This window comes from Oncorhynchus gorbuscha, linkage group LG22 (genome assembly GCF_021184085.1).
Source record: "Oncorhynchus gorbuscha isolate QuinsamMale2020 ecotype Even-year linkage group LG22, OgorEven_v1.0, whole genome shotgun sequence".
Classification (NCBI taxonomy): Eukaryota; Metazoa; Chordata; class Actinopteri; order Salmoniformes; family Salmonidae; genus Oncorhynchus; species Oncorhynchus gorbuscha.
In genome coordinates, this window is record NC_060194.1 from 37,711,446 (window position 1) to 37,735,194 (window position 23,749).

At 44.4% G+C, this 23,749-nt stretch overlaps 2 protein-coding genes and 1 pseudogene across 2 annotated transcripts in view; 1 reads left to right on the forward strand and 2 right to left on the reverse strand.

Moving 5' to 3' along the window:
• LOC124009160 (potassium/sodium hyperpolarization-activated cyclic nucleotide-gated channel 2-like) overlaps nucleotides 1-4,413 on the reverse strand; it is an 89,120-nt gene extending 84,707 nt beyond the window's left edge. The window contains exon 1 of the mRNA XM_046320697.1: nucleotides 3,228-4,413. Within this exon, the coding sequence (XP_046176653.1) occupies nucleotides 3,228-4,393 (1,166 nt within the window). The 5' untranslated portion in view covers nucleotides 4,394-4,413. The remainder of the gene's footprint in view (nucleotides 1-3,227) is intronic.
• Nucleotides 4,414-9,412: 4,999 nt separating this feature from the next.
• On the reverse strand, nucleotides 9,413-14,188 carry LOC124009380 (E3 ubiquitin-protein ligase RNF126-like). Its single transcript, XM_046321166.1, has 9 exons — nucleotides 13,598-14,188; nucleotides 12,316-12,374; nucleotides 12,068-12,128; nucleotides 11,711-11,949; nucleotides 11,400-11,468; nucleotides 11,224-11,293; nucleotides 11,029-11,122; nucleotides 10,519-10,634; nucleotides 9,413-10,404 (listed from the first exon to the last, which is right to left on the reverse strand). Exons 1-9 carry the CDS (start codon nucleotides 13,670-13,672, stop codon nucleotides 10,261-10,263), a joined length of 927 nt encoding a protein of 308 aa, XP_046177122.1. The 5' UTR covers nucleotides 13,673-14,188; the 3' UTR covers nucleotides 9,413-10,260.
• Nucleotides 13,714-21,617, forward strand: LOC124009379 (annotated as a pseudogene).
• The last annotated feature ends 2,132 nt before the right edge of the window (nucleotides 21,618-23,749 follow it).

Consider the following 23,749-nt stretch of genomic DNA (forward strand, 5'->3'; position numbering starts at 1 on the left):
ATGTTCTATGGATGGTGGACCATTCTTGAAATACATGGGAAACTGTTGAGCATTGCAGCTCTTGACACAAACCGGTGCACCTGACACCTACTACCATACCCTGTTTAAAAGCTCTTAAATGTTTTGTCTTTCCCATTCACCCTCTGAATGTCACATGGACACAATCCATGTCCTAATTGTCTCATGTCTTAAAAATCATTTTTTAACCGCTCTCCTTCCCTTCATCTACACTGATTTAAGTGGACTTAACAAGTGACATCAATAAGGGATCATATAACTTTCACCTGGATTCACCTGGTCAGTCTATGTTATGGAAAGAGCAGGTGTTGTTAGTGTGTGTACACTCAAGAGTTATTGGATAGAGGAGACCATGGCACAAAGTAACACAGGGCACAAAGTAACACAGGGCACTAAGTAACACAGGGCACAAAGCAACACAGGGAACAAAGCAACACAGGGCACTAAGTAACACAGGGCACTAAGTAACACAGGGCACTAAGTAACACAGGGCACTAAGTAACACAGGGCACAAAGCAACACAGGGCACTAAGTAACACACGGCACAAAGCAACACAGGGCACTAAGTAACACAGGGCACTAAGTAACACAGGGCACTAAGCAACACAGGGCACTAAAGTAACACAGGGCACTAAGTAACACAGGGCACTAAGTAAAACAGGGCACTAAGTAACACAGGGCACAAAGCAACACAGGGCACTAAGTAACACAGGGCACAAAGCAACACAGGGCACTAAGTAACACAGGGCACAAAGCAACACAGGGCACTAAGTAACACAGGGCACTAAGTAACACAGGGCACTAAGTAACACAGGGCACAAAGCAACACAGGGCACTAAGTAACACAGGGCACTAAGTAACACAGGGCACTAAGCAACACAGGGCACTAAGTAACACAGGGCACTAAGTAACACAGGGCACTAAGTAACACAGGGCACTAAGTAACACAGGGCACTAAGTAACACAGGGCACAAAGTAACACAGGGCACTAAGTAACACAGGGCACTAAGTAACACAGGGCACAAAGCAACACAGGGCACTAAGTAACACAGGGCACTAAGTAACACAGGGCACTAAGTAACACAGGGCACAAAGCAACACAGGGCACTAAGTAACACAGGGCACTAAGTAACACAGGGCACTAAGCAACACAGGGCACTAAGTAACACAGGGCACTAAGTAACACAGGGCACTAAGTAACACAGGGCACTAAGTAACACAGGGCACTAAGTAACAGCTAAATAACTCAGATTAGAAGCCCCTTAGAAAGGTCTTATTTAATGTGCGTATAATTGGTTAGTGTATATACATGCCTAGGAAATGTTGCTCAAATCCATACAATCAAAATATATATATTGACAGGACAAATTCTAAATATTCTTGTCACCTCCCTTTTTTGATTATTGACCTGTGAAACATGTATCTAATCATATCATGTTTTATCAGATAGAATAGATTTTTTGATTGGTATAGTTGATGCCAATAATTATTGTTGGATTTTGTCACAATACTCGGATTAGACTCAGATTTGTAATGGGGATACATTGTAACATTTGTTACAATTAACCTATTACCTCAAATTCAATGGTATTTAGAGACATTTAAATAATGATATAAAATAGCACTTATTTACATCAAGTTTGCCAGTACAGCTAAGAGAATCGCTCTAAAACATGGCTACTCCGTTTTTAGTCAATATGACTCGATGAAATTATGAAAAAAGTGGCAATTTAGTGTATTTATATCCAAATATCAATTTAACATCCGAACATGTTTAAATTACCCCAAATGTTTACCATTGAAGACTACCGCCTACGGGGTTAATTGTAAAATGTTACCTTCCACCACTTTCGGGTTGAATTATAAACGTCTGGTATGTCCTAGAAACGTAGCCAGGTTACAGTGTGTAATGGTATCTGAGATATATGTACGTAGTTTGTATAAACAAACTCAAATAACAATTTCATAAAGAAGCAAAATACTGAAATTGTTACTTTGCGCCAAGGTCTCCTAGGCCCTAGTATTATATGTCTTGTTCTGAGTCAACATTATTTGATTCCATTCGTTAAGATGAGCGGAGTCGAAAATAAGCACGAGGTGTGATTTGTGAATCGAAAGTAAGCTACAGAGTTGATCATTCTGCCGGCTCCACTTTCCGTTAGGCGGGAGCTGTCCACTTGTGACGAGTGGTGCTGAAAGAGGAAGGTAGCGCCCATGTGTCTATCAAGAAATCCAGTGACGCAAAGATGCAATTTCACGACCATGTAAATAATGGCATATCACTCAGAGACAGGGCCCAATTCACCAAAATAAAGCATTTCATAATCAACATGACCCTCTCAAACGCGAGTGAACCCCTATATTGTGACAAACGGCGTGAGAAGTCAAGTAGCCTTATCGCTGATAAAACCGTGATGAACGGGTAAAGAAAACCCCTCATTAAAATGCCTGATCCGGGGAGTCATAGAGTAATAGAGGCGGATATGTCTCGAATGAGCATGCTTGAGGTTTTAGCACACTTGGCTCAAGGTGACATTCAATTACTGAGTGCATCACACACCCCGGCAGTCCTATCAGCCAAGGATCTGGCCGACAGCCATAGGCCACTACGCTAACCTCGACTCGAAACAAAAACAAATCATTTTTAATCTAGCCCCAACGGTAAATAGCCTAGTAATTTACGGAATTTAATGATTGTGGGCCAAGATTCGCCTATTGTTCTGAATGCGATCGATGCGAATTTATTCACGAATTGAAACAAACGCGAGGCTTGGTTGGGGTATCCAGGACATTCAACAGACTACCTAGTGTTTACAACCTTGAAAGGGCATCGTTATTCATAAAGCCTATGCAGAGAGCTTTGCGCACAGGTTGTCTTTGAAATCCTCTAAAAAGCATTTCTAAAAAACCTGCTTTGTCAATGGCCCCTTGTTTAATGAAAAGCACTGCATAGATGGGCTTCATTCATTAAAATGTGATATACATGTAGTGGCTAAAATATCAGCCAGAACTTGTGGAACAAAAGGGGTAAAATGTATATTTTAGAATAACTAATGACAATGGATGTGTTACACAATGTACAATGACAATAGCATTCTACTGCTGGGCTCCTGGATTCTCAGTATAACTTGTTGATGAGGCTATGGGGCCAAACCAAGGCCCTCCATGACATTGTCAACATGCACATACATACATAGCATAATTCTTACCTGAAATCACTGTAGGGGTGGATAATCCAATTGCCCGCTGATTTAACCCGCTCTTGCTCCCTCTCCACCGCCTTTTGACTCCCATACATGCGTAAGGAGAATTTGTTAACTCCAGGCTGCAGCATGGCACTGAATTGCCGTTGCATGAAGGTGCTTCCGTCAGTGTCGGCATCCTCGGCCTGGATCTGGGATCCATCCTCCGGCTTCTGGAAGGTGACCGAGTTTCTAGGCTGCTGGGTCGTCTGGGTCTGGGTCGATCCGTGCAGCGATGAGGAGGCTTTCCTGCTTGGCGCGTTGGAGAAGGACACCCTGGAGTCCTTTTTCTCGGGGACGCCGGTGGAAACAGGGGTGACGCTGGGGTTTGCGCTACCTTCCCCCTGGCCCTGCGTCATGGAGCCTGTCGCGGAGCCATCCATGCTGGCCCTGGCTGAGTTACAGGCACCACGCCTAAGGGACCCGTCCTCGGCCCTCCCCGCCCCGGCAGTCTTGTTGGAGATGATCGAGCGCAGGCTCCCGGTGCCGGAGTCCCTCCTGCATTCTCCGTTTTTGTTGCATTTCATTCTTGAAATTGGAGCGGTGCTGTTGTTACAAGCACCTGCTGTCGCGTTTAAAACCTCTACTGCGACCGCTGCTCCAGACGCCTCCGCCCCTGCCGCTCTGTTGGTCTCGCAGCGCCCGGCAGCATCTCCCGGACAGGTTGTGGTATCAGTCGCTTTGGATGCTACAGTGGGCTTAGTAGCAGCAGGCGCACCCTCTGTTTGCAGTAGGATGGACTCGTTGTTGGTGGAGTTCTTTCTGGTAGCCGTGGCCGCGGCTCCACCTCCTGGCGTAAAGTTCTTCATCCTGATACTACCGCCTCCACCACCACCGCCACTGCCGCTCCCCCCGGTTCGGCGCAGCCTCGGATACTGAAACTTGGACTCGTCCTCACCGTCCTCCGCACCGTCTATGACAGCGTTACTGGCCACACCGGGGTGCTTCACATTCGGGGCGCTCTGGCTGGCAGCTGCAGCGGGGGCAGACTCAACACAATTGCTGCTTTTGCTTCTCGTACAATTGGACGTGGCAGCTTTGGGCGCGCTGATGTGGCTACATCCGCTACCGCCTGCCGCCTTCTTTTTCATGGTCGCAGCAGATGAGCCTGGTGGAACCTCATTCTTGTCCATATCAAATGTTGCCTCCAATTATCTTTAGTGAAAACCGATCAGGACAGAGGAGTGGGGGAGAGAGAGAGTGGAGAGAGAGAGAAAGGAGAGAGAGGAGGGGGTGGACGTGACTTCTTTGCAAACTACAAGAGTAGGTATCTGTACTCACTTTCAGAGATCATGTAAGCTTCACTTCCCCATTGTTTATATTTTATCACATCTAATAACACGTTTAGTGGCAGTTGCTCTGTGATTAAGTCCCATTCAGCAAAACATAGGCTAATGTAAACCTATTGCCTTATTAAATGAACTTTCAATTACATTCTAATCAATCCAACTCCCAAAATATTCAACAAGATATCATCTAAATTCGTGTGAAATCAGGTAGGGTCAATGACTCATACAGCTTTCAAATGCTCAATTAAAACGGCATGAAAGTAATGAAGCAATGATGTCATTTTTTAGAGGGTGTTTTCAATGACAAGATGTCAAACCGGCGCGTAGCGCCCTCTACTGTCCATACAGGTGGAATACAGAGAATGAGATCTCAAAGCAATAGTCTGTTTCCTTTACCTCATCATCTGCACTGATGTGAAATAGCTGAGCAGGTAAACTTCCACAGCAACAGTAACTTTCCAATAGGCATCCACCATACTCTCCCCTGTGGCATTTTTCCATATCAGTGGATGACAATGAAGATATGAAGGGAGGAGGCCACAGCTATCGAAATTGACCTTTTATAAGCATCATGTCCTTGAATCGAACTGTTTGGATTTTCATTAAAGATTCTCCTCAAAGATAGAGCTTTCAATTTACACCAAACATTCCAAGAATCCAAATGGGACTGTAATAAGGATCAAATTATGTTTTGGAATTGTTGTCACCCAAAAATTAGATAAAAAAATGAGAGAACAGATACAGTAATGTGTGCAGGCAAGCACCAAATGATTCTTGCTGGTATGGTTCCATTCTATCTCCGGTTCTAGTCTGCTGTTACCTCCATCAACAGGTACATGTAGCTTTTTGTAACAACATGCTTATTTCAGGACCCCTTTACAGGACAGAAACAATGTTTAGTCCATCACTAAGTGTACCCAAGCATTCACAACCGGTGAGCATACTGAAATTGAATCAATTGAATCAAATCAGACCAGCAGTAGGATATGTACGAACAGCCCTGACAAAGGACCCAAAGTCCCAGACACACTGTTGGATCTGATATAGGACAAGGATGCATTTGGTTAGGAAAAACGTGCCTAGTATTTTTATATTGCCAAGTCCTATTTCATCCATATCTACCTCATACACATGATAATCCAGGCCAAACTGTATATATGATCTGAATTTTTACCTTGACCACTGAACCAGTGAGACCTACATGAGGACACACACACACACACACACACACACACACACACACACACACACACACACACACACACACACACACACACACACACACACACACACACACACACACACACACACACACACACACACACACACAGCCTTCAGAATCACTGACGCTGATTGCACACAGTCTGTGTCAATGACATTCAGAGGTTGTCTGCAATCACTGAACTTGTCTTAAACATCCATGCAGCAATGTTAAACTCCGTTTCCCAGGGGTCAATGGGGTTGTCGTGACTGTTCTGAGTCTACTTGCCGCAGGTCTCTTACCTTTTCACAGTGAGATGCCGGGTCCAGTCTGAGCTGGCAGATGGAGTGTGTCTCTCGCTCTGCAGAGGCTGCCTGCCTCAATTCCACTTCCTGGTATGATGACACATTAGAAGAATGATGCTCTGGGTTCATTTGCATAAAAGGCAGAGTTCCAGTTCCAAAATATAAAAAAGCCTAATTGATCTTGGACGAGGTCCAACGAGCTACGAGGAATCCCAGAGAGAGGCAGAGTGTCAGGCTGGTTGAACAGATGCTGCTGTTGGGTGGTCTGGTGGAACTAACCTGAGAGCAGCGTATACTGGCAGTGTCAACATTCATCATTGCTGTATGAGAATTTGAAGTTGCAGCTATAACCACTTACACAGGGTCAGTTATTCGTTCAACCCTCTAATGGTTTAGGTTAACATTGGGGTTAGCATAATCTGGTCCTAAATCTGTAGTTGTCCACCTTGTGCTAAAACCTCAACTACCCTTTTTCCACAATGACATCCCAGGTGTATGTGGACTGGCTATAACATATTTATAGGGTAACAATAAGCATTTCAGTCATGCACAGAAGGTTTAGTGAAAGACACAGTAACCGCCTGTTATTCTCAGAAAGCTAATCAACAAAGCCAGGTGGTCTCTTTCTCTGTTTTGGTTCTCTCCCCCACCCCTTTCTTCCCTCTCTTATTTTCTTCCCCCCACACACACACACACACACACACACACACACACACACACACACACACACACACACACACACACACACACACACACACACACACACACACACACACACACACACACACACACACACACACACACAAAGAAAGACAAGGCAGCTCTAAATGGGTCCTCATGTGTTTAGGCTGATAGGGCTGCAGCAGTAGAGAGAGAAGTGACAGGACCAGCAGGACATGACTTGGGTGAGGGCCCCACATAGACTAGAACATACATTTCATGTCATCTGACCAAATCCAAGTGCCAATGCCGTTTATCCCCCAAAAAAGTATTACTTGTTAAACAAAATATTTTTCTCTGAACAATTGTATTAATATAAAATAATATAATTTCCCCATGTTTTGTAGCTCATTATTTGTATTATTTATTTTATAGTTTTTTTGCCGATCTTTATCAAGCGTGCCAATAATTGTGGACCTGACTGTACATGACTTGGTTAGGGGCCACACAGACTAAAACATGCTTGAACCTTAACTATCGGCACATTGCTTGGGAAGAAACACATTGAAATGTTCTAATGATCCCTTCAGTGACATTGGCCCCTTCAATGTTCCAATGATCCATTCCCCTAACCCAAGTGTAGGGGTTAGGGGAATAGTTAGGCTGGACTACACAGAACACACCCTCCATCTTCCTACGATGCACATAAAGAATTAATAAAACAACATCAGGTACCATATTTGAAAAGTCGATCAAATATGAGTAGTGAAATGGAGTGTGCATAGCAGGGTGAGAAGTGTACCACGGACATCTGTCTCTAGAGCCTGCTGCCTGAGACAGTGAGAAGTGTACCACGGCCATCTGTCTCTAGAGACTGCTGCCTGAGACAGTGAGAAGTGTACCACGGCCGTCTGTCTCCAGAGCCTGCTGCCTGAGATAGTGAGAAGTGTACCACGGCCACCTGTCTCTAGAGACTGCTGCCTGAGACAGTGAGAAGTGTACCACGGCCGTCTGTCTCCAGAGCCTGCTGCCTGAGACAGTGAGAAGTGTACCACGGACATCAATCTCCAGAGCCTGCTGCCTGAGACAGTGAGAAGTGTACCATGTCCATCTGTCTCCAGAGCCTGTTGCCTGAGACAGTGAGAAGTGTACCATGTCCATCTGTCTCTAGAGCCTGCTGCCTGAGACAGTGAGAAGTGTACCACGGCCATCAATCTCCAGAGCCTGTTGCCTGAGACAGTGAGAAGTGTACCATGTCCATCTGTCTCTAGAGCCTGCTGCCTGAGACAGTGAGAAGTGTACCACGGCCATCAATCTCCAGAGCCTGTTGCCTGAGACAGTGAGAAGTGTACCACGGCCATCAATCTCCAGAGCCTGTTGCCTGAGACAGTGAGAAGTGTACCACGGCCATCAATCTCCAGAGCCTGTTGCCTGAGACAGTGAGAAGTGTACCACGGCCATCTGTCTCCAGAGCCTGTTGCCTGAGACAGTGAGAAGTGTACCACGGCCATCTGTCTCTAGAGCCTGTTGCCTGAGACAGTGAGAAGTGTACCACGGCCATCTGTCTCCAGAGACTGCTGCCTGAGACAGTGAGAAGTGTACCACGGCCATCTGTCTCCAGAGACTGCTGCCTGAGACAGTGAGAAGTGTACCACGGCCATCTGTCTCTAGAGACTGCTGCCTGAGACAGTGAGAAGTGTACCACGGCCATCTGTCTCCAGAGACTGCTGCCTGAGACAGTGAGAAGTGTACCACGGCCATCTGTCTCTAGAGACTGCTGCCTGAGACAGTGAGAAGTGTACCACGGCCATCTGTCTCCAGAGACTGCTGCCTGAGACAGTGAGAAGTGTACCACGGCCGTCTGTCTCCAGAGCCTGCTGCCTGAGACAGTGAGAAGTGTACCACGGCCATCTGTCTCCAGAGCCTGCTGCCTGAGACAGTGAGAAGTGTACCACGGCCATCTGTCTCCAGAGACTGAGACAGAATTCTCTCTCCATTTCCTCCTTCAGGACAGGGCTCCTGAGGGAGCAGAGCTATGATTGGCTCCTATGCTGTGCTCATAATTAAACTGTGTTGATTGGGTTATTAGGTGATTACTAATCAGCATGGCACCACTTAGCCGATAGTATATAATAGTTTCATGTATAATGGTTTTCAGCCCCTGCTTATCGTTCAGCGCCCGGTTTAAATACTTCAGAAATCCACCATTCCTAGTTCCTACCTACCTTCCTTCCTTGAAGTAACTAACTACTGAGCTGACATGACTATACTGGTGCTACTGTAGCACTTCACCTCTCCCATCAGGAATAATTAGTGAGAATGTTGTACAAGGGAGGAAGGAAGGGTGCATTTCTAAAGTATTAGAACAAGGCAGATAATTCCAGACACCTCATATTTCACCATAAAAATAAAAAAAAACACACAGCAGAACGTTCTAGAATCGTCTAGAATAAATCCATGTTCTACTTACTTACTGGCATAGTATAGCGCTATCATCAAAACTGCAGTATCGTCCAGGTTTGGTGTTGTATTATTATTTTACCCTAACAAATTATTAACTTACAATAGAATAGGTATATAAAAATGTATTGAACTGAAATTCATTGTATGGGACATTCGAGGAAACAGAGTGAGAATTTTTGTCACTTTTGATAGTAGCCTACAAGAAATTAGAGAATACAAAACATTTTGGAAAAATGCTGATAAATTGAGACTTTAATGTGAGAACGATAATATGAGCATTAAAATTAATGAGGAAAAGTTCAGAGATGCAATAACATTTTTGTTCAGTTGTAGTTTCCCAAAATTCCCAATCCTGAAACCAAACAGAATGTAGTGCAACAGAAAAGTGCAAATAAATCATTCTAAAATCAGATGCATTACACTCAGTTCTCTCTTAGTTCTCTCTGTATTCTTCAGTTGGCTGTACAGTGACTGACCTGCTTGTTAATGTTCTTAAATATGAATACCTCTATGTACACATATCTCTCTCCTTCGGCATGGAAGTCTGTACCACCACAGTTGAGTAAAAAAAAACTTTAAAAACTTAACATTTTCTCTTTAAATATAAAATGTGTGTCCCCATCTTATGGCAAAAAGACATGATAATGTCTCAGTCAAGTCGCAGTCCACTGCGGTCCAAACGTGGATACTATTATACACCACAACCTGTTCGGATCCTTCTCCAGTTTCATCTTCACTCTCTCCTTTTACAGAAGCATCGCAACAATACTGGTGACGGCATCCACTCCAGTCCTCACACATGGGAAGGAATGATCGTGTGTTCAAAGTTCACAATAGAAAGGGGATAAAATAAAATAAAAATAACGTCTCATAGTCCATATTGTGTTTATCGTTTCACTTCCAGAGTAGAGTCATCTCCCCAGCAGCTTCTCCCAGTGGGCCTTAAAAGAGAGCACTGAGAGGGGCGGCCCTCCAGACTCTCATGAGCCAGTGGTAGAGCGGGGGTGAAAGTCTGCCTGGGGTGGGGGTGAGGTGTTGTTTGTGTGCAGGTGGTGTGATCGAGGTATGATGGTGATGGAGATCTAGGAGTTGTTGGCAGCGTTCTCATTACTGGGGGAGCTGGAAGAGGATGAGGAAGAGGAGAAGTTCATTCCTGAAAGTCCCGGGGGGTCTGTGGCTGTGTTCTGTCCACTGAGGCTCTTTCTGCACACTGGACATGTGTCGTGCTGAGGGAGGGAGAGTGGGTCACAGAAACGAGGTTCAGCTTAGACAATGGGAACACATTAACATGCAAACCACTGCATTTAAAAGGAATTAAACGAAGGTGAAAACGCACATACCTGTTCCAGCCATGGTACTATGCAGTCATTGTGAAACAGGTGATTGCAAGGAAGTTGCCTCACAGTCTCCCCTACACTGTAGTCTTCCTTGCACACAGAACATTCTAAACTGGAACCTGCAATAAAATACAATATTTTGTGGTTGAGTGATCAGTCCCTCCAAAATTCCACTTGATTTTGCTGTGGCAATTCTGACATTTTGCATGGCAAAATGCAATGATTTTGTCCAATTTGTCGTGACAATGCGCTGACATGGGGAAAAGTTTGTTGACGTGTGGCTTGATTGAAGCATATTATACAGTAGATGTGCAGTGATTGGTTGAAATTGCGAGCCCTCTTTCTGTAATGCGATAATATGCGATTATTTTACTTTTTTATGTGGAAATGGTGCAGTGATTGGTTAAATTTGCAAGCCCTTGTATAATATGCAGGGAATTGTTGCTTTTGCACCCAAAAAATGTGATCCCAGAATCCTGGAGGGACTGTGAAAAGTTGTTGTTGTTGACTCACCCACATGTTCCTCTGTGATCTGGATGCTGGGCAGGTTCTTTATCCTCTCTCTGTCAGCAGGAGGAGGACCAGTGTTCTCAAACTGATTTAATAACTACAGAGGAGAAAGGTAAAGTTGTTTCATTAGATTGTGCAAATGTGTCACCAGAATTTGTAATTGAATCCCTTGTGAAATGTTAGAGGATTTTGGTATACCTGGGTAATGATAGAATCAAGTCCATTGGCACCCCAAGCGTAGTCCATTGGATTTGAGTGCAGCATGCCCCTATCAAGAGAATTCCAAGAAATGACTAGAAACACACAGTAACTAGTACGTTTACAGACACAACATCGATTTTCCTGGTAATTATATAATAACACTGTGCACATACCATGGTCCCATTGCAATGTTTGGCATGGCTGTGGGTGCTATGATTCCATTCACTAGCTGCTGGATGATTCTGCAGAGGGACAATGAAAAATATCTCAGTCACTTAAGCATTTCACTGTAAGGTCTACACCTGTTGTAATCGGTGCATGTGACAAATAACATTTGATTTGACTTCTTGAATTATTCCTGAAGAAAACTGAGTCATGTCACTACACAACTAGTGTATGAATTCCTTTCATAATTCCTTTTCATCTCTTTCCTACAGGGCAAACAATGTTTCATTGGGCAAGCAAGCTGGAAAGTGTTCCTTACCCCTCTAATGTGGGCACTCCTTCGTGTCTCTGTCCCGGTCGCCGTGGCATGTGTCGTCCCTGTGGTTGCCGAGCACTGTACCGTTGCCGTGACGCCATCTCCCGTTCCCGTCGGTTCTCCGTCTCGCGGTTGTCTTCTGCTGGCAGCCCCGCTCGGAGGTCAAAATTCTCGTCAAAAATCCCCAGAGCGAACTGGCCGTATCCGGGCGGAAATGTAAACATGTGCTGGTGGTCCATACTCTTAGGAAGGACAAAGAGTGAAACATATACTGTCACTAACTTGCAGTCCAACCAAGGTGCATGAGTTCACGAGGACCAACTGTTGAGTTGAGGAACAAAGGAGTTCTGTGTCACTAACCTCAAAAGTCGGACGGTTCTGATCGCTGGTGGAGGCAGTGGATCTGGACCCATTTTCAGTGCTGGAAAATAAATAAAACACAAAAAAATGGCAGGTTCTCATCTAATCTTCAACTATGAACCAATGTGATAGAAATGAGCCTAAACACCGACAGCCTGTTTCGCAGACAAATATAGCATTGTCAATGGAGAAGTGCTGCTGAAAGGGCTTTAAACTCTGATAGACAGGCAGATGATACTGTAGGCTACCTTCTCTCCACTGATAGCTCTTCAATGAAGCCAGATTCACACCGCGGACATGTGTACTCCTGCAGGAAAGCAGAGATACATCTCATTTATAACATAATCATAATTGTCATCTGTCAGTCTCATAAACTTGAATGTTTTCATTTGATCTGAAGCAAAACAAAAACCTTGCCTATGTAGGCTATGTATGTACCTGGGAATTAAGGTTGTTAGATAGCTTCAACCAGTTGTGGCTTGAATTCAAAATCAAACAAGTTAGCTATTGACCTCACACTTTGACCCGCTGTAGCTCCATTCACAGAGTTGATCATTTTAACAATAGCTGATGATCCATTCAATCCATTGCTATTGAGAGATCGTTGAGTACCATTAGCTCTTTGCAAAGGCTCTCCATGCAGGTAGATATCTGAAAGCTACTGCACTGTACAATTCAAGAAGCTTCCTATGAATGACCATACAACAACAGGCATGTTAAAACAGGTTGTTGCAGCTATGGAAATGAGTTGGTGGTGTACATAGTCTAATGATTGTGTTTTTTGAAAGTCACACTTTGTGAGATCATAGCTTAAAGGGGTAATCAGCAGTTGCTTCATCCATTTGTGGATGTATAAATGAATTATATGTACCCATTGATTCTTGAAGAATAGAACTTGTAATAAATTCAACTGTCCTACCCCATCAGAGCCCAAAATATAAGTTTATTTAATCCACTGTTTGTAAACAAAGTAAATGTAAACAAATACGATTTATCCTAAAAGCATGGTTAAACTATAGTTTTGATAACATGGATGGTAATTTCTTGCATCTATAGCTTTGAATTTGAGAGTGGCTACATTTCTCCAGACATGAAACAGTGGTGGACAGTCGCTTTGTTATTGTTTCAACTGCTGATTTCAGCTTTAAAGTTAGGTAGCTATCTAACTTTGGAGGTGCTAGGGGCCGGCAAGCTGTCATTATCATGAACAGGTCTCATATCATAAAAAGAGACATACCCATGTTTTACAGTGACAGTGTGTAACTCCTTAGCTAATCCAACAAGTCACAGAGGCATGATCTCGAAACATCCTAACAGGCAAACTACAAGCTATTTTAGTAGCTGACTAGAATACAAACGAAACTATAGCTGTCAAATGATTGGCAACGTGAACGTTCCACTAGCTACAAGCTAACGTTAGCTAGCTGTCATGCTTCAGCCAGAGGAAATCGTGGATAAAATAATACAAACCCCACTTAGCTGGCCATGGTTTCCTTTCGTGAACAACAAAAACCTCTCTGGAATGCTTACCGGGAGACGGGGGTTGATCTCTGCTGAACATCGGTGACAGAAAAACCGACAGGACCGTGGGGGAGCTTCAGCCATCTTCGGATTCTCTACCAGACAACCGAGAGGGAACGTGTACGGGTAGCGACAAACGACAAAATTAATCGATTTGCGAGACGAACAGGAAGCGGAAACTAGCGAAGCGCTACCTAGCTTAGCAACAGATAGCTCGTATCAGGGAATACAGATCTGGTTAGCGGCAACTATGGGGTCCGGAGATACAGGTAAACGCTCGAAATAATTTAAATGGCATACCTTAATATAGTAACTATTTTAAAATGCTTAACAATAAACTATTGCCTCATCAAATGTGGTTCTTTGCGCTACATAACCAACGCGTTAGCTACTTAGCTAGCTAACGTTAGTTACCACCGCCCATCAACAGGATTTGTAGTTGATACATCAAAAAAATCAGTAGCCACAATCAGAATCAACCACATAATGTCAAATTCATTACATAATTAGTTGTAGTTTGGTATTTTAGCTATTTATTGCAAACGTCTTGATGCCACCTTGTAGCGAGTTAACTAGCCAGTTTTAGAAAAAAATGTTTTACCAACCCTGGCCTGCTGGCTGCTTCTCAAGTCTGTGGCAACAAAGATAATCAAAGGGAATGGAGACATCCTCAATGCAGCAAGATATAGTCCCTGACATGTCTACACATTACTAACATTCAGGGTCGTTTACTCTTCATAAGATATAGATAGCTAGTCACGTACGACTTTTACTAAAATAATCACGAAGATAGCTAGAGCAATTACAAACGAGATGACCTCTTGTGACTAACATTATTGGTAGTAGGACACCAATAACAACTGCACCCAACTCTTCCACTGTTTGTTTTATTCCCACTGCAGGGAGAGGAGGCAGGAACAAAAAGTTCCGGCCAGCCAAGAAGAACAGGACGAGTGTGAACATTCTCCGTCAGGAGGAGCTGATCGCCCAGAAGAAGCGGGAGATCGAGGCTAAGATGGCAGAGCAGGCCAAGAAAAAGAGCCTTCAGACTCCCAACAAGCCACTGCCACCAAGGTACAGTATATCCTAGTCTTCTGAAACACTACAAATACCTCTCATCAAAACTCTGCTCAATCCCTGCTGGAAGTACTTGATTCTGGCCCACTTGACTGTAGCCATTGATTTTTGACTTCTTATCCCCACAGTTTACACAGTTTACAGGGACACTCTTCGAACAACAACAAGTATGTGAACAATGGAAGCTTCTTGCAGCAGTTTATGAAGCTTCAGAAGGACAAACCCAGCTCTGACTCTGGTGAGATAGCGAGCTCTTTAATTGGTTTCAATATAACTTTATTTTAATGGTACAGAAATGATTCAATAAAATGGTAATAACACAATAATAATTTATGAATTACTTTTTTCTTTTGGATTCATTAAACAATGAATGTGAGATTAACCCAGTTGTGTACCCTCTATAGGCTCCAGTAGTGACACCAAAGCCCCGTCATCATCCACCCCCAGTCCGTCGTCAGGAGTGTCTCAGCCCCAGATGAAGAGCATTCTCATCGGCAAGCGCCCTGGTCTAGGGATCAGCAGCATGCTGAACCAGTTTAAGAACTACTCCCAGGCCAAGAAGAACCTACTTCGCCCCCAAAGACCTAGCATATTCAGCTCCCCAGATGAAGATGATGATGATGAGAGAGGAAGTTGATGACTCAAGCTTCCTAGAAATCAAAGGTAATTCATGATCTGTGTTTTTAAATATCAAAGAACTGCCAGGAGCCTGGGTGCAAGTCAGATTCTGTCCTATTCTTACATGTTGTCATTTCACCCATGTCATTGACTGTATATTTCAGTTGCAGAGTCGCTGCTTCCTGAGACTAATGCTTTGCCTGAATTCTCATAGCCTTCTACAGTAGAGTAAAGGTAATGTACTCATAGTCCTCTTAAAGTCTTTCCCCCAGAAGACCCAGACACACGACTTATTCTGGACAAGATGGCGGCCTTTGTGGCTGAGGGAGGGCCTGAGCTAGAGAGGAAGGCCAAAGAGGACTACAAGGACAACCCTGTTTTCTCGTAAGTCTATAAGTCTATGGATGTAGCTACGAACAGCATGTTAAATCTATAGCTAGTATATAGTGTATGTAATGGTGCCTCTTTTAGTCCTGATATAAATATATTTTCCCTCCACCTTACAGATTCTTGTATGATAATAACAGCCGGGATTATCTTTATTACCGAAAGAGAGTTGCTGAACTCCGAAAGGATCACTCAAAACCTGAGACGCCATCACGTTCTCATGGTAAGATTACCTATATCAGTTTCTCTCTCACTCTTATCTGTCTCTCTCTCTCTACCACACACAGTTCCTCACTCTCTCAAAGACTGATGGTGTTCTTTTAATCAGTAATCTATATTTACACATGTGAACGAGTCATATGTGAGATAAATATAATTGCCCTCCTTGGAGAGTTTTAGTTGATGTTGAAAGTAACCATTAAAACAAAAAAACGATGAGGATCGAAGATACACAATTATTTACTGAATACTTACTGAACCCAGTTGTGTACCCTCTACAGGCTCCAGTAGTGACACCAAAGCCCCGTCATCATCCACCCCCAGTACGTCGTCAGGAGTGTCTCAGCCCCAGTTGAAGAGCATTCTCATCGGCAAGGGCCCTAGTCTAGGGATCAGCAGCATGCTGAACCAGTTTAAGAACTACTCCCAGGCCAAGAAGAACCTACTTCGCCCCCAAAGACCTAGCATATTCAGCTCCCAAGATGAAGATGATGATGATGAGGAGGAAGTTGATGACTCAAGCTTCCTAGAAATCAAAGGTAATTCATGATCTGTGTTTTTAAATATCAAAGAACTGCCAGGAGCCTGGGTGCAAGTCAGATTCTGTCCTATTCTTACATGTTGTCATTTCACCCATGTCATTGACTGTATATTTCAGTTGCAGAGTAGCTGCTTCCTGAGACTAATGCTTTGCCTGAATTCTCATAGCCTTCTACAGTAGAGTAAAGGTAATGTACTCATAGTCCTCTTAAAGTCTTTCCCCCAGAAGACCCAGACACACGACTTATTCTGGACAAGATGGCGGCCTTTGTGGCTGAGGGAGGGCCTGAGCTAGAGAGGAAGGCCAAAGAGGACTACAAGGACAACCCTGTTTTCTCGTAAGTCTATAAGTCTATGGATGTAGCTACGAACAGCATGTTAAATCTATAGCTAGTATATAGTGTATGTAATGGTGCCTCTTTTAGTCCTGATATAAATATATTTTCCCTCCACCTTACAGATTCTTGTATGATAATAACAGCCGGGATTATCTTTATTACCGAAAGAGAGTTGCTGAACTCCGAAAGGATCACTCAAAACCTGAGACGCCATCACGTTCTCATGGTAAGATTACCTATATCAGTTTCTCTCTCACTCTTATCTGTCTCTCTCTCTCTACCACACACAGTTCCTCACTCTCTCAAAGACTGATGGTGTTCTTTTAATCTGTAATCTATATTTACACATGTGAACGAGTCATATGTGAGATAAATATAATTGCCCTCCTTGGAGAGTTTTAGTTGATGTTGAAAGTAACCATTAAAACAAAAAAAACGATGAGGATCGAAGACACACAATTATTTACTGAATACTTACTGAACCCAGTTGTGTACCCTCTACAGGCTCCAGTAGTGACACCAAAGCCCCGTCATCATCCACCCCCAGTCCGTCGTCAGGAGTGTCTCAGCCCCAGATGAAGAGCATTCTCATCGGCAAGCGCCCTGGTCTAGGGATCAGCAGCATGCTGAACCAGTTTAAGAACTACTCCCAGGCCAAGAAGAACCTACTTCGCCCCCAAAGACCTAGCATATTCAGCTCCCCAGATGAAGATGATGATGATGAGGAGGAAGTTGATGACTCAAGCTTCCTAGAAATCAAAGGTAATTCATGATCTGTGTTTTTAAATATCAAAGAACTGCCAGGAGCCTGGGTGCAAGTCAGATTCTGTCCTATTCTTACATGTTGTCATTTCACCCATGTCATTGACTGTATATTTCAGTTGCAGAGTAGCTGCTTCCTGAGACTAATGCTTTGCCTGAATTCTCATAGCCTTCTACAGTAGAGTAAAGGTAATGTACTCATAGTCCTCTTAAAGTCTTTCCCCAGAAGACCCAGACACACGACTTATTCTGGACAAGATGGCGGCCTTTGTGGCTGAGGGAGGGCCTGAGCTAGAGAGGAAGGCCAAAGAGGACTACAAGGACAACCCTGTTTTCTCGTAAGTCTATAAGTCTATGGGTGTAGCTACGAACAGCATGTTAAATCTATAGCTAGTATATAGTGTATGTAATGGTGCCTCTTTTAGTCCTGATATAAATATATTTTCCCTCCACCTTACAGATTCTTGTATGATAATAACAGCCGGGATTATCTTTATTACCGAAAGAGAGTTGCTGAACTCCGAAAGGATCACTCAAAACCTGAGACGCCATCACGTTCTCATGGTAAGATTACCTATATCAGTTTCTCTCTCACTCTTATCTGTCTCTCTCTCTCTACCACACACAGTTCCTCACTCTCTCAAAGACTGATGGTGTTCTTTTAATCTGTAATCTATATTTACACATGTGAACGAGTCATATGTGAGATAAATATAATTGCCCTCCTTGGAGAGTTTTAGTTGATGTTGAAAGTAACCATTAAAACAAAAAAAAAAACGATGAGGATCGAAGACACACAATTATTTACTGAATACTTACTGAACCCAGTTGTGTACCCTCTACAGGCTCCAGTAGTGACACCAAAGCCCCGTCATCATCCACCCCCAGTCCGTCGTCAGGAGTGTCTCAGCCCCAGATGAAGAGCATTCTCATCGGCAAGCGCCCTGGTCTAGGGATCAGCAGCATGCTGAACCAGTTTAAGAACTACTCCCAGGCCAAGAAGAACCTACTTCGCCCCCAAAGACCTAGCATATTCAGCTCCCCAGATGAAGATGATGATGATGAGGAGGAAGTTGATGACTCAAGCTTCCTAGAAATCAAAGGTAATTCATGATCTGTGTTTTTAAATATCAAAGAACTGCCAGGAGCCTGGGTGCAAGTCAGATTCTGTCCTATTCTTACATGTTGTCATTTCACCCATGTCATTAACTGTATATTTCAGTTGCAGAGTAGCTGCTTCCTGAGACTAATGCTTTGCCTGAATTCTCATAGCCTTCTACAGTAGAGTAAAGGTAATGTACTCATAGTCCTCTTAAAGTCTTTCCCCCAGAAGACCCAGACACACGACTTATTCTGGACAAGATGGCGGCCTTTGTGGCTGAGGGAGGGCCTGAGCTAGAGCGGAAGGCCAAAGAGGACTACAAGGACAACCCTGTTTTCTCGTAAGTATAAGTCTATGGATGTAGCTACGAACAGCATGTTAAATCTATAGCTAGTATATAGTGTATGTAATGGTGCCTCTTTTAGTCCTGATATAAATATATTTTCCCTCCACCTTACAGATTCTTGTATGATAACAGCCGGGATTATCTTTATTACCGAAAGAGAGTTGCTGAACTCCGAAAGGATCACTCAAAACCTGAGACGCCATCACGTTCTCATGGTAAGATTACCTATATCAGTTTCTCTCTCACTCTTATCTGTCTCTCTCTCTCTACCACACACAGTTCCTCACTCTCTCAAAGACTGATGGTGTTCTTTTAATCTGTAATCTATATTTACACATGTGAACGAGTCATATGTGAGATAAATATAATTGCCCTCCTTGGAGAGTTTTAGTTTATGTTGAAAGTAACCATTAAAACAAAAAAAGGATGAGGATCGAAGATACACAATTATTTACTGAATACTTTAACCATGATACAAGTCATTCACGACACATTATGATTACCCACAACATTTCATGGTGTTATTTGTTCACCAATTTTAAGATTAGGTCTGTATTCCATTATCAAATCCATAAAATCCACTTCCCCAATCACCACCGTGTCCCCCTGCTCCTCCTCCTCCTTCCCCCCTCTTCCTATCCCCTACTGGCTGTAGGCAGGTGTGTCAGGGCCAGTTGAGTACGGTACGGTAGTAGTGTGAGTTGAGCCCCAGTACTGATAGGCTGCTTAAAGTCTCCCCCCCAGTGGACGAGGAGACACAGAGGGTGGCTGAGAAGCTGGCCATGTTTGTGGCCGATGGTGGCCCCGAGGTGGAAGCCATCGCCGCCCAGCACAACCAGGAAAACCCCGCCTTCAGGTTAGTGACAGTCTCAGATATTGTAACGAGAGCGTTTAATGTATTCATTCAATTGTATTTTATTGTTGCTTAAGAAGACATTGATTTGTCATAAGCTTTGAATAAAATAAAGTAAGTAATGCTAACATGTAAATTGGATAAAGTACCACAAAAGACAGCATATTTCTACTTCCTTTTCTCAGTTTTCTATATGACCTCCAAAGCCCCGCCCACCGTTTCTACAAGGAGAAGGTGGAGGAGTACCGCCAGGCCAAAAATGCCCAGAGCCCCCCTCCAATGATTAAGCAGGAGCCTGGTGTAGAGCTCAAGAGACCGGCCGCCCCTCCCCTGATCTATCCTCCCCCTCCTCCTCCCCCTCACTACCCCTACCTGGTGGGTCAAGTAAAGCTGGAGCCGGGTCTGGGGATAAAACAGGAAGTGTCAGGTCCGCCCGTGGTGAAGAGGAAGAGGAAGAGCCGCTGGGGGTCGGAGGACGACAAGGTGGATCTGTCACTGCAACCCATCATCATTCCCAAGGAGGAGGAGCCAGAGCCCAGCCCGTGTCTCTCTGGTAATCAAACACACATACACTGAGTGTACAAAACATTAGGAACACAATCCAAATATTGAGTTACACCTCCCTTTGCCCACAGAACAGCCTCAATTTGTTTGGGCATGGACTCTACAAGGTGTCAGGCGTTCCACAGGGATGCTGACCCATGTTGACTCCAATGCTTCCCACAGTTGTGTCAATTGGCTGGATGTCCTTTGGGTTGTGGACCATTCTTGATACAAACGGGAAACTGTTGCACATGAAAAACCCAGCAGCCTTGCAGTTATTGACACCCTCAAACCAGTGTGCCTGGCACCTACTACCATACCCTGTTCAAAGGCACTGAAATCTTTTGTCTTGCCCATCCACCCTCTGAATGGCACACATACACAACTCACGTCTCAAAGCTTACAAATCATAATTTAACCTGTCTTCTCCCCTTCATCTTTAACCTGTCTTCTCCCCTTCGTCTTTAACCTGTCTTTAACCTGTCTTCTCCCCTTCGTCTACACTGATTGATGTGGATTGAACAAGTGACATCAATAAGGAATCATAGCTTTCACCTGGATTCACCTTGTCAATCTCTCATAAAAAGAGCAGGTGTTCCTGATTTTTTTTTTTTTGTCCACTCAGTGTATGTTCAGCCTCTCTTGTATAACACACACAGAGACAGACGTTATAGTATAAGACTAAAAACAGTGTTTGTAAGGTATGTCCTGTGTTTGTGGTGTGTGTGTTTCAGTTAATGAACTGAGGGATCTGGGCTATAAGAAGGAAAGCCTATGGGCCTGGTGGGAGTGACTGAGCTCTCAGATGACCAGAAGAAACAGCTCAAAGAGCAACAGGAGGTACTACATGACTGACAGACAGACAGCACAATAGACTATGGGAGCACATTGTACTTTCCCAGTTTGAATTGTCGGGGACTGGGCGGTGTTAATCCTTGGTTTGGTATGGGGGTGCATAGCATACTTCAAACCTTTAACAAAATCAGATGGGCTTGGTTGTGTTCGTTCTCAACCACCTTGCAATCTGTCCCTGAAACCTTGCCTGAGGTGTGTGTCCGGCCTGCACATGCGTGTGTGTGGTGTGTCTGTGTTCCCACCGCAGATGCAGGAGATGTTTGACATGATCATGAAGCATAAGCGTGCGATGGCGGAGATGCAGGTGATGTGGGAGAAGGCGGTGCAGGACCACTCCCATGAGTACGACAGTGATGAGGAAGTGGACCAGCAGGCTGGCACCTGGGAGCACCGCCTCCGGCACATGGAGATGGAGAAAACACGTGGTAAGATTCATGAAGACAGTGTTCATGATTTTCAGAACTGTGATGTATCATGGGTAAATTATGACTGACTGACTGATCTACAAATCATATTGAGTAGTTATTTATGATGCAAGTTGATTTTAGATCAGTCAGTCTTAACTCGCCTTTCAAGTCAGCTGCAATGTGGAACGATTTGCTTCTGTTCAAGTGAAAAGGCTTTAAAGGGATAAAAAAAAATCCACCTTCATATTCATCATCTCCAGCACCACCCCAACATTGCATTTTAATGTTCTGTAGTTAAAAAGATAAGTGTTTACAATAACATCAACCAATTAGTAGGCAATGCCTCCTCATAATTGGTTAAAATGACACGATGCACACCAATGATGACATTGGAAACACTTATATTCCTCTATCTGTTTTGCTACAAAACATAGAAATGCACAATTATCACATATGTTAATGTTGGGGTGGTGCTGGAGATGATGAATATGAAGGGAATTGTCAACATTTTTCAACTTCGTCCATTTGAATGTGAGATTTCATTCTTCAAAAGATCAGTTTGTTATTACTATTATTCATGAATCTACTCTGAGATGAACTCTGTCATAATAACATGGGCCATGTTTAATCTGAAAGTTCCAATACATTGTGTCCTGCTGGCCACGGCCCTGAAGTGATTTGTGTTTATGGAAATGGCTGCTTGTGTCTTCCTCCAGAGTGGGCGGAGTCGCTGACTGACATGGGAAAGGGGAAGCACTTCATTGGTGACTTCCTACCTCCGGAGGAGCTGGAGAAGTTTATGGAGACCTTCAAGGCACTCAAGGTCGGTCCACTCCCCATCTGTTCTCTCCACCACTTGGTCCTTGACCCCTTTGTTGTCTAGCCTCTGCCCAAAAGGAATTACCTGTGAAACACATGTTCTTGCCTTGTGTTCTGCAGGAGGGCCGTGACCCAGACTACTCGGAGTATAAGGAGTTTAAGCTGACGGTGGAGAACCTTGGTTTCCAGATGCTCATGAAGATGGGCTGGAAGGAGGGCAATGGGCTTGGCTCTGGCAGACAGGGCATCAAGACTCCGGTCCACAGGTTGGGGGCTGTCAAATACTCACAAACACATTGTATACAGGGCTCCGGGCAGCCGAGCGGAAATGGAGGAAAACTCGCCTCCCTGCGGACCTGGCATCCTTTCACTCCCTCCTCTCTACATTTTCCTCCTCTGTCTCTGCTGCTAAAGCCACTTTCTACCACTCTAAATTCCAAGCATCTGCCTCTAACCCTAGGAAGCTCTTTGCCACCTTCTCCTCCCTCCTGAATCCCCCTCCCTCTCTGCAGATGACTTCGTCAACCATTTTGAAAAGAAGGTCGACGACATCCGATCCTCGTTTGCTAAGTCAAACGACACCGCTGGTTCTGCTCACACTGCCCTACCCTGTGCTCTGACCTCTTTCTCCCCTCTCTCTCCAGATGAAATCTCGCGTCTTGTGACGGCCGGCCGCCCAACAACCTGCCCGCTTGACCCTATCCCCTCCTCTCTTCTCCAGACCATTTCCGGAGACCTTCTCCCTTACCTCACCTCGCTAATCAACTCATCCCTGACCGCTGGCTACGTCCCTTCCGCCTTCAAGAGAGCGAGAGTTGCACCCCTTCTGAAAAAACCTACACTCGATCCCTCCGATGTCAACAACTACAGACCAGTATCCCTTCTTTCTTTTCTCTCCAAAACTCTTGAACGTGCCGTCCTTGGCCAGCTCTCCCGCTATCTCTCTCAGAATGACCTTCTTGATCCAAATCAGTCAGGTTTCAAGACTAGTCATTCAACTGAGACTGCTCTTCTCTGTATCACGGAGGCGCTCCGCACTGCTAAAGCTAACTCTCTCTCCTCTGCTCTCATCCTTCTAGACCTATCGGCTGCCTTCGATACTGTGAACCATCAGATCCTCCTCTCCACCCTCTCCGAGTTGGGCATCTCCGGCGCGGCCCACGCTTGGATTGCGTCCTACCTGACAGGTCGCTCCTACCAGGTGGCGTGGCGAGAATCTGTCTCCTCACCACGCGCTCTCACCACTGGTGTCCCCCAGGGCTCTGTTCTAGGCCCTTCTAGGTCCTATTCTCGCT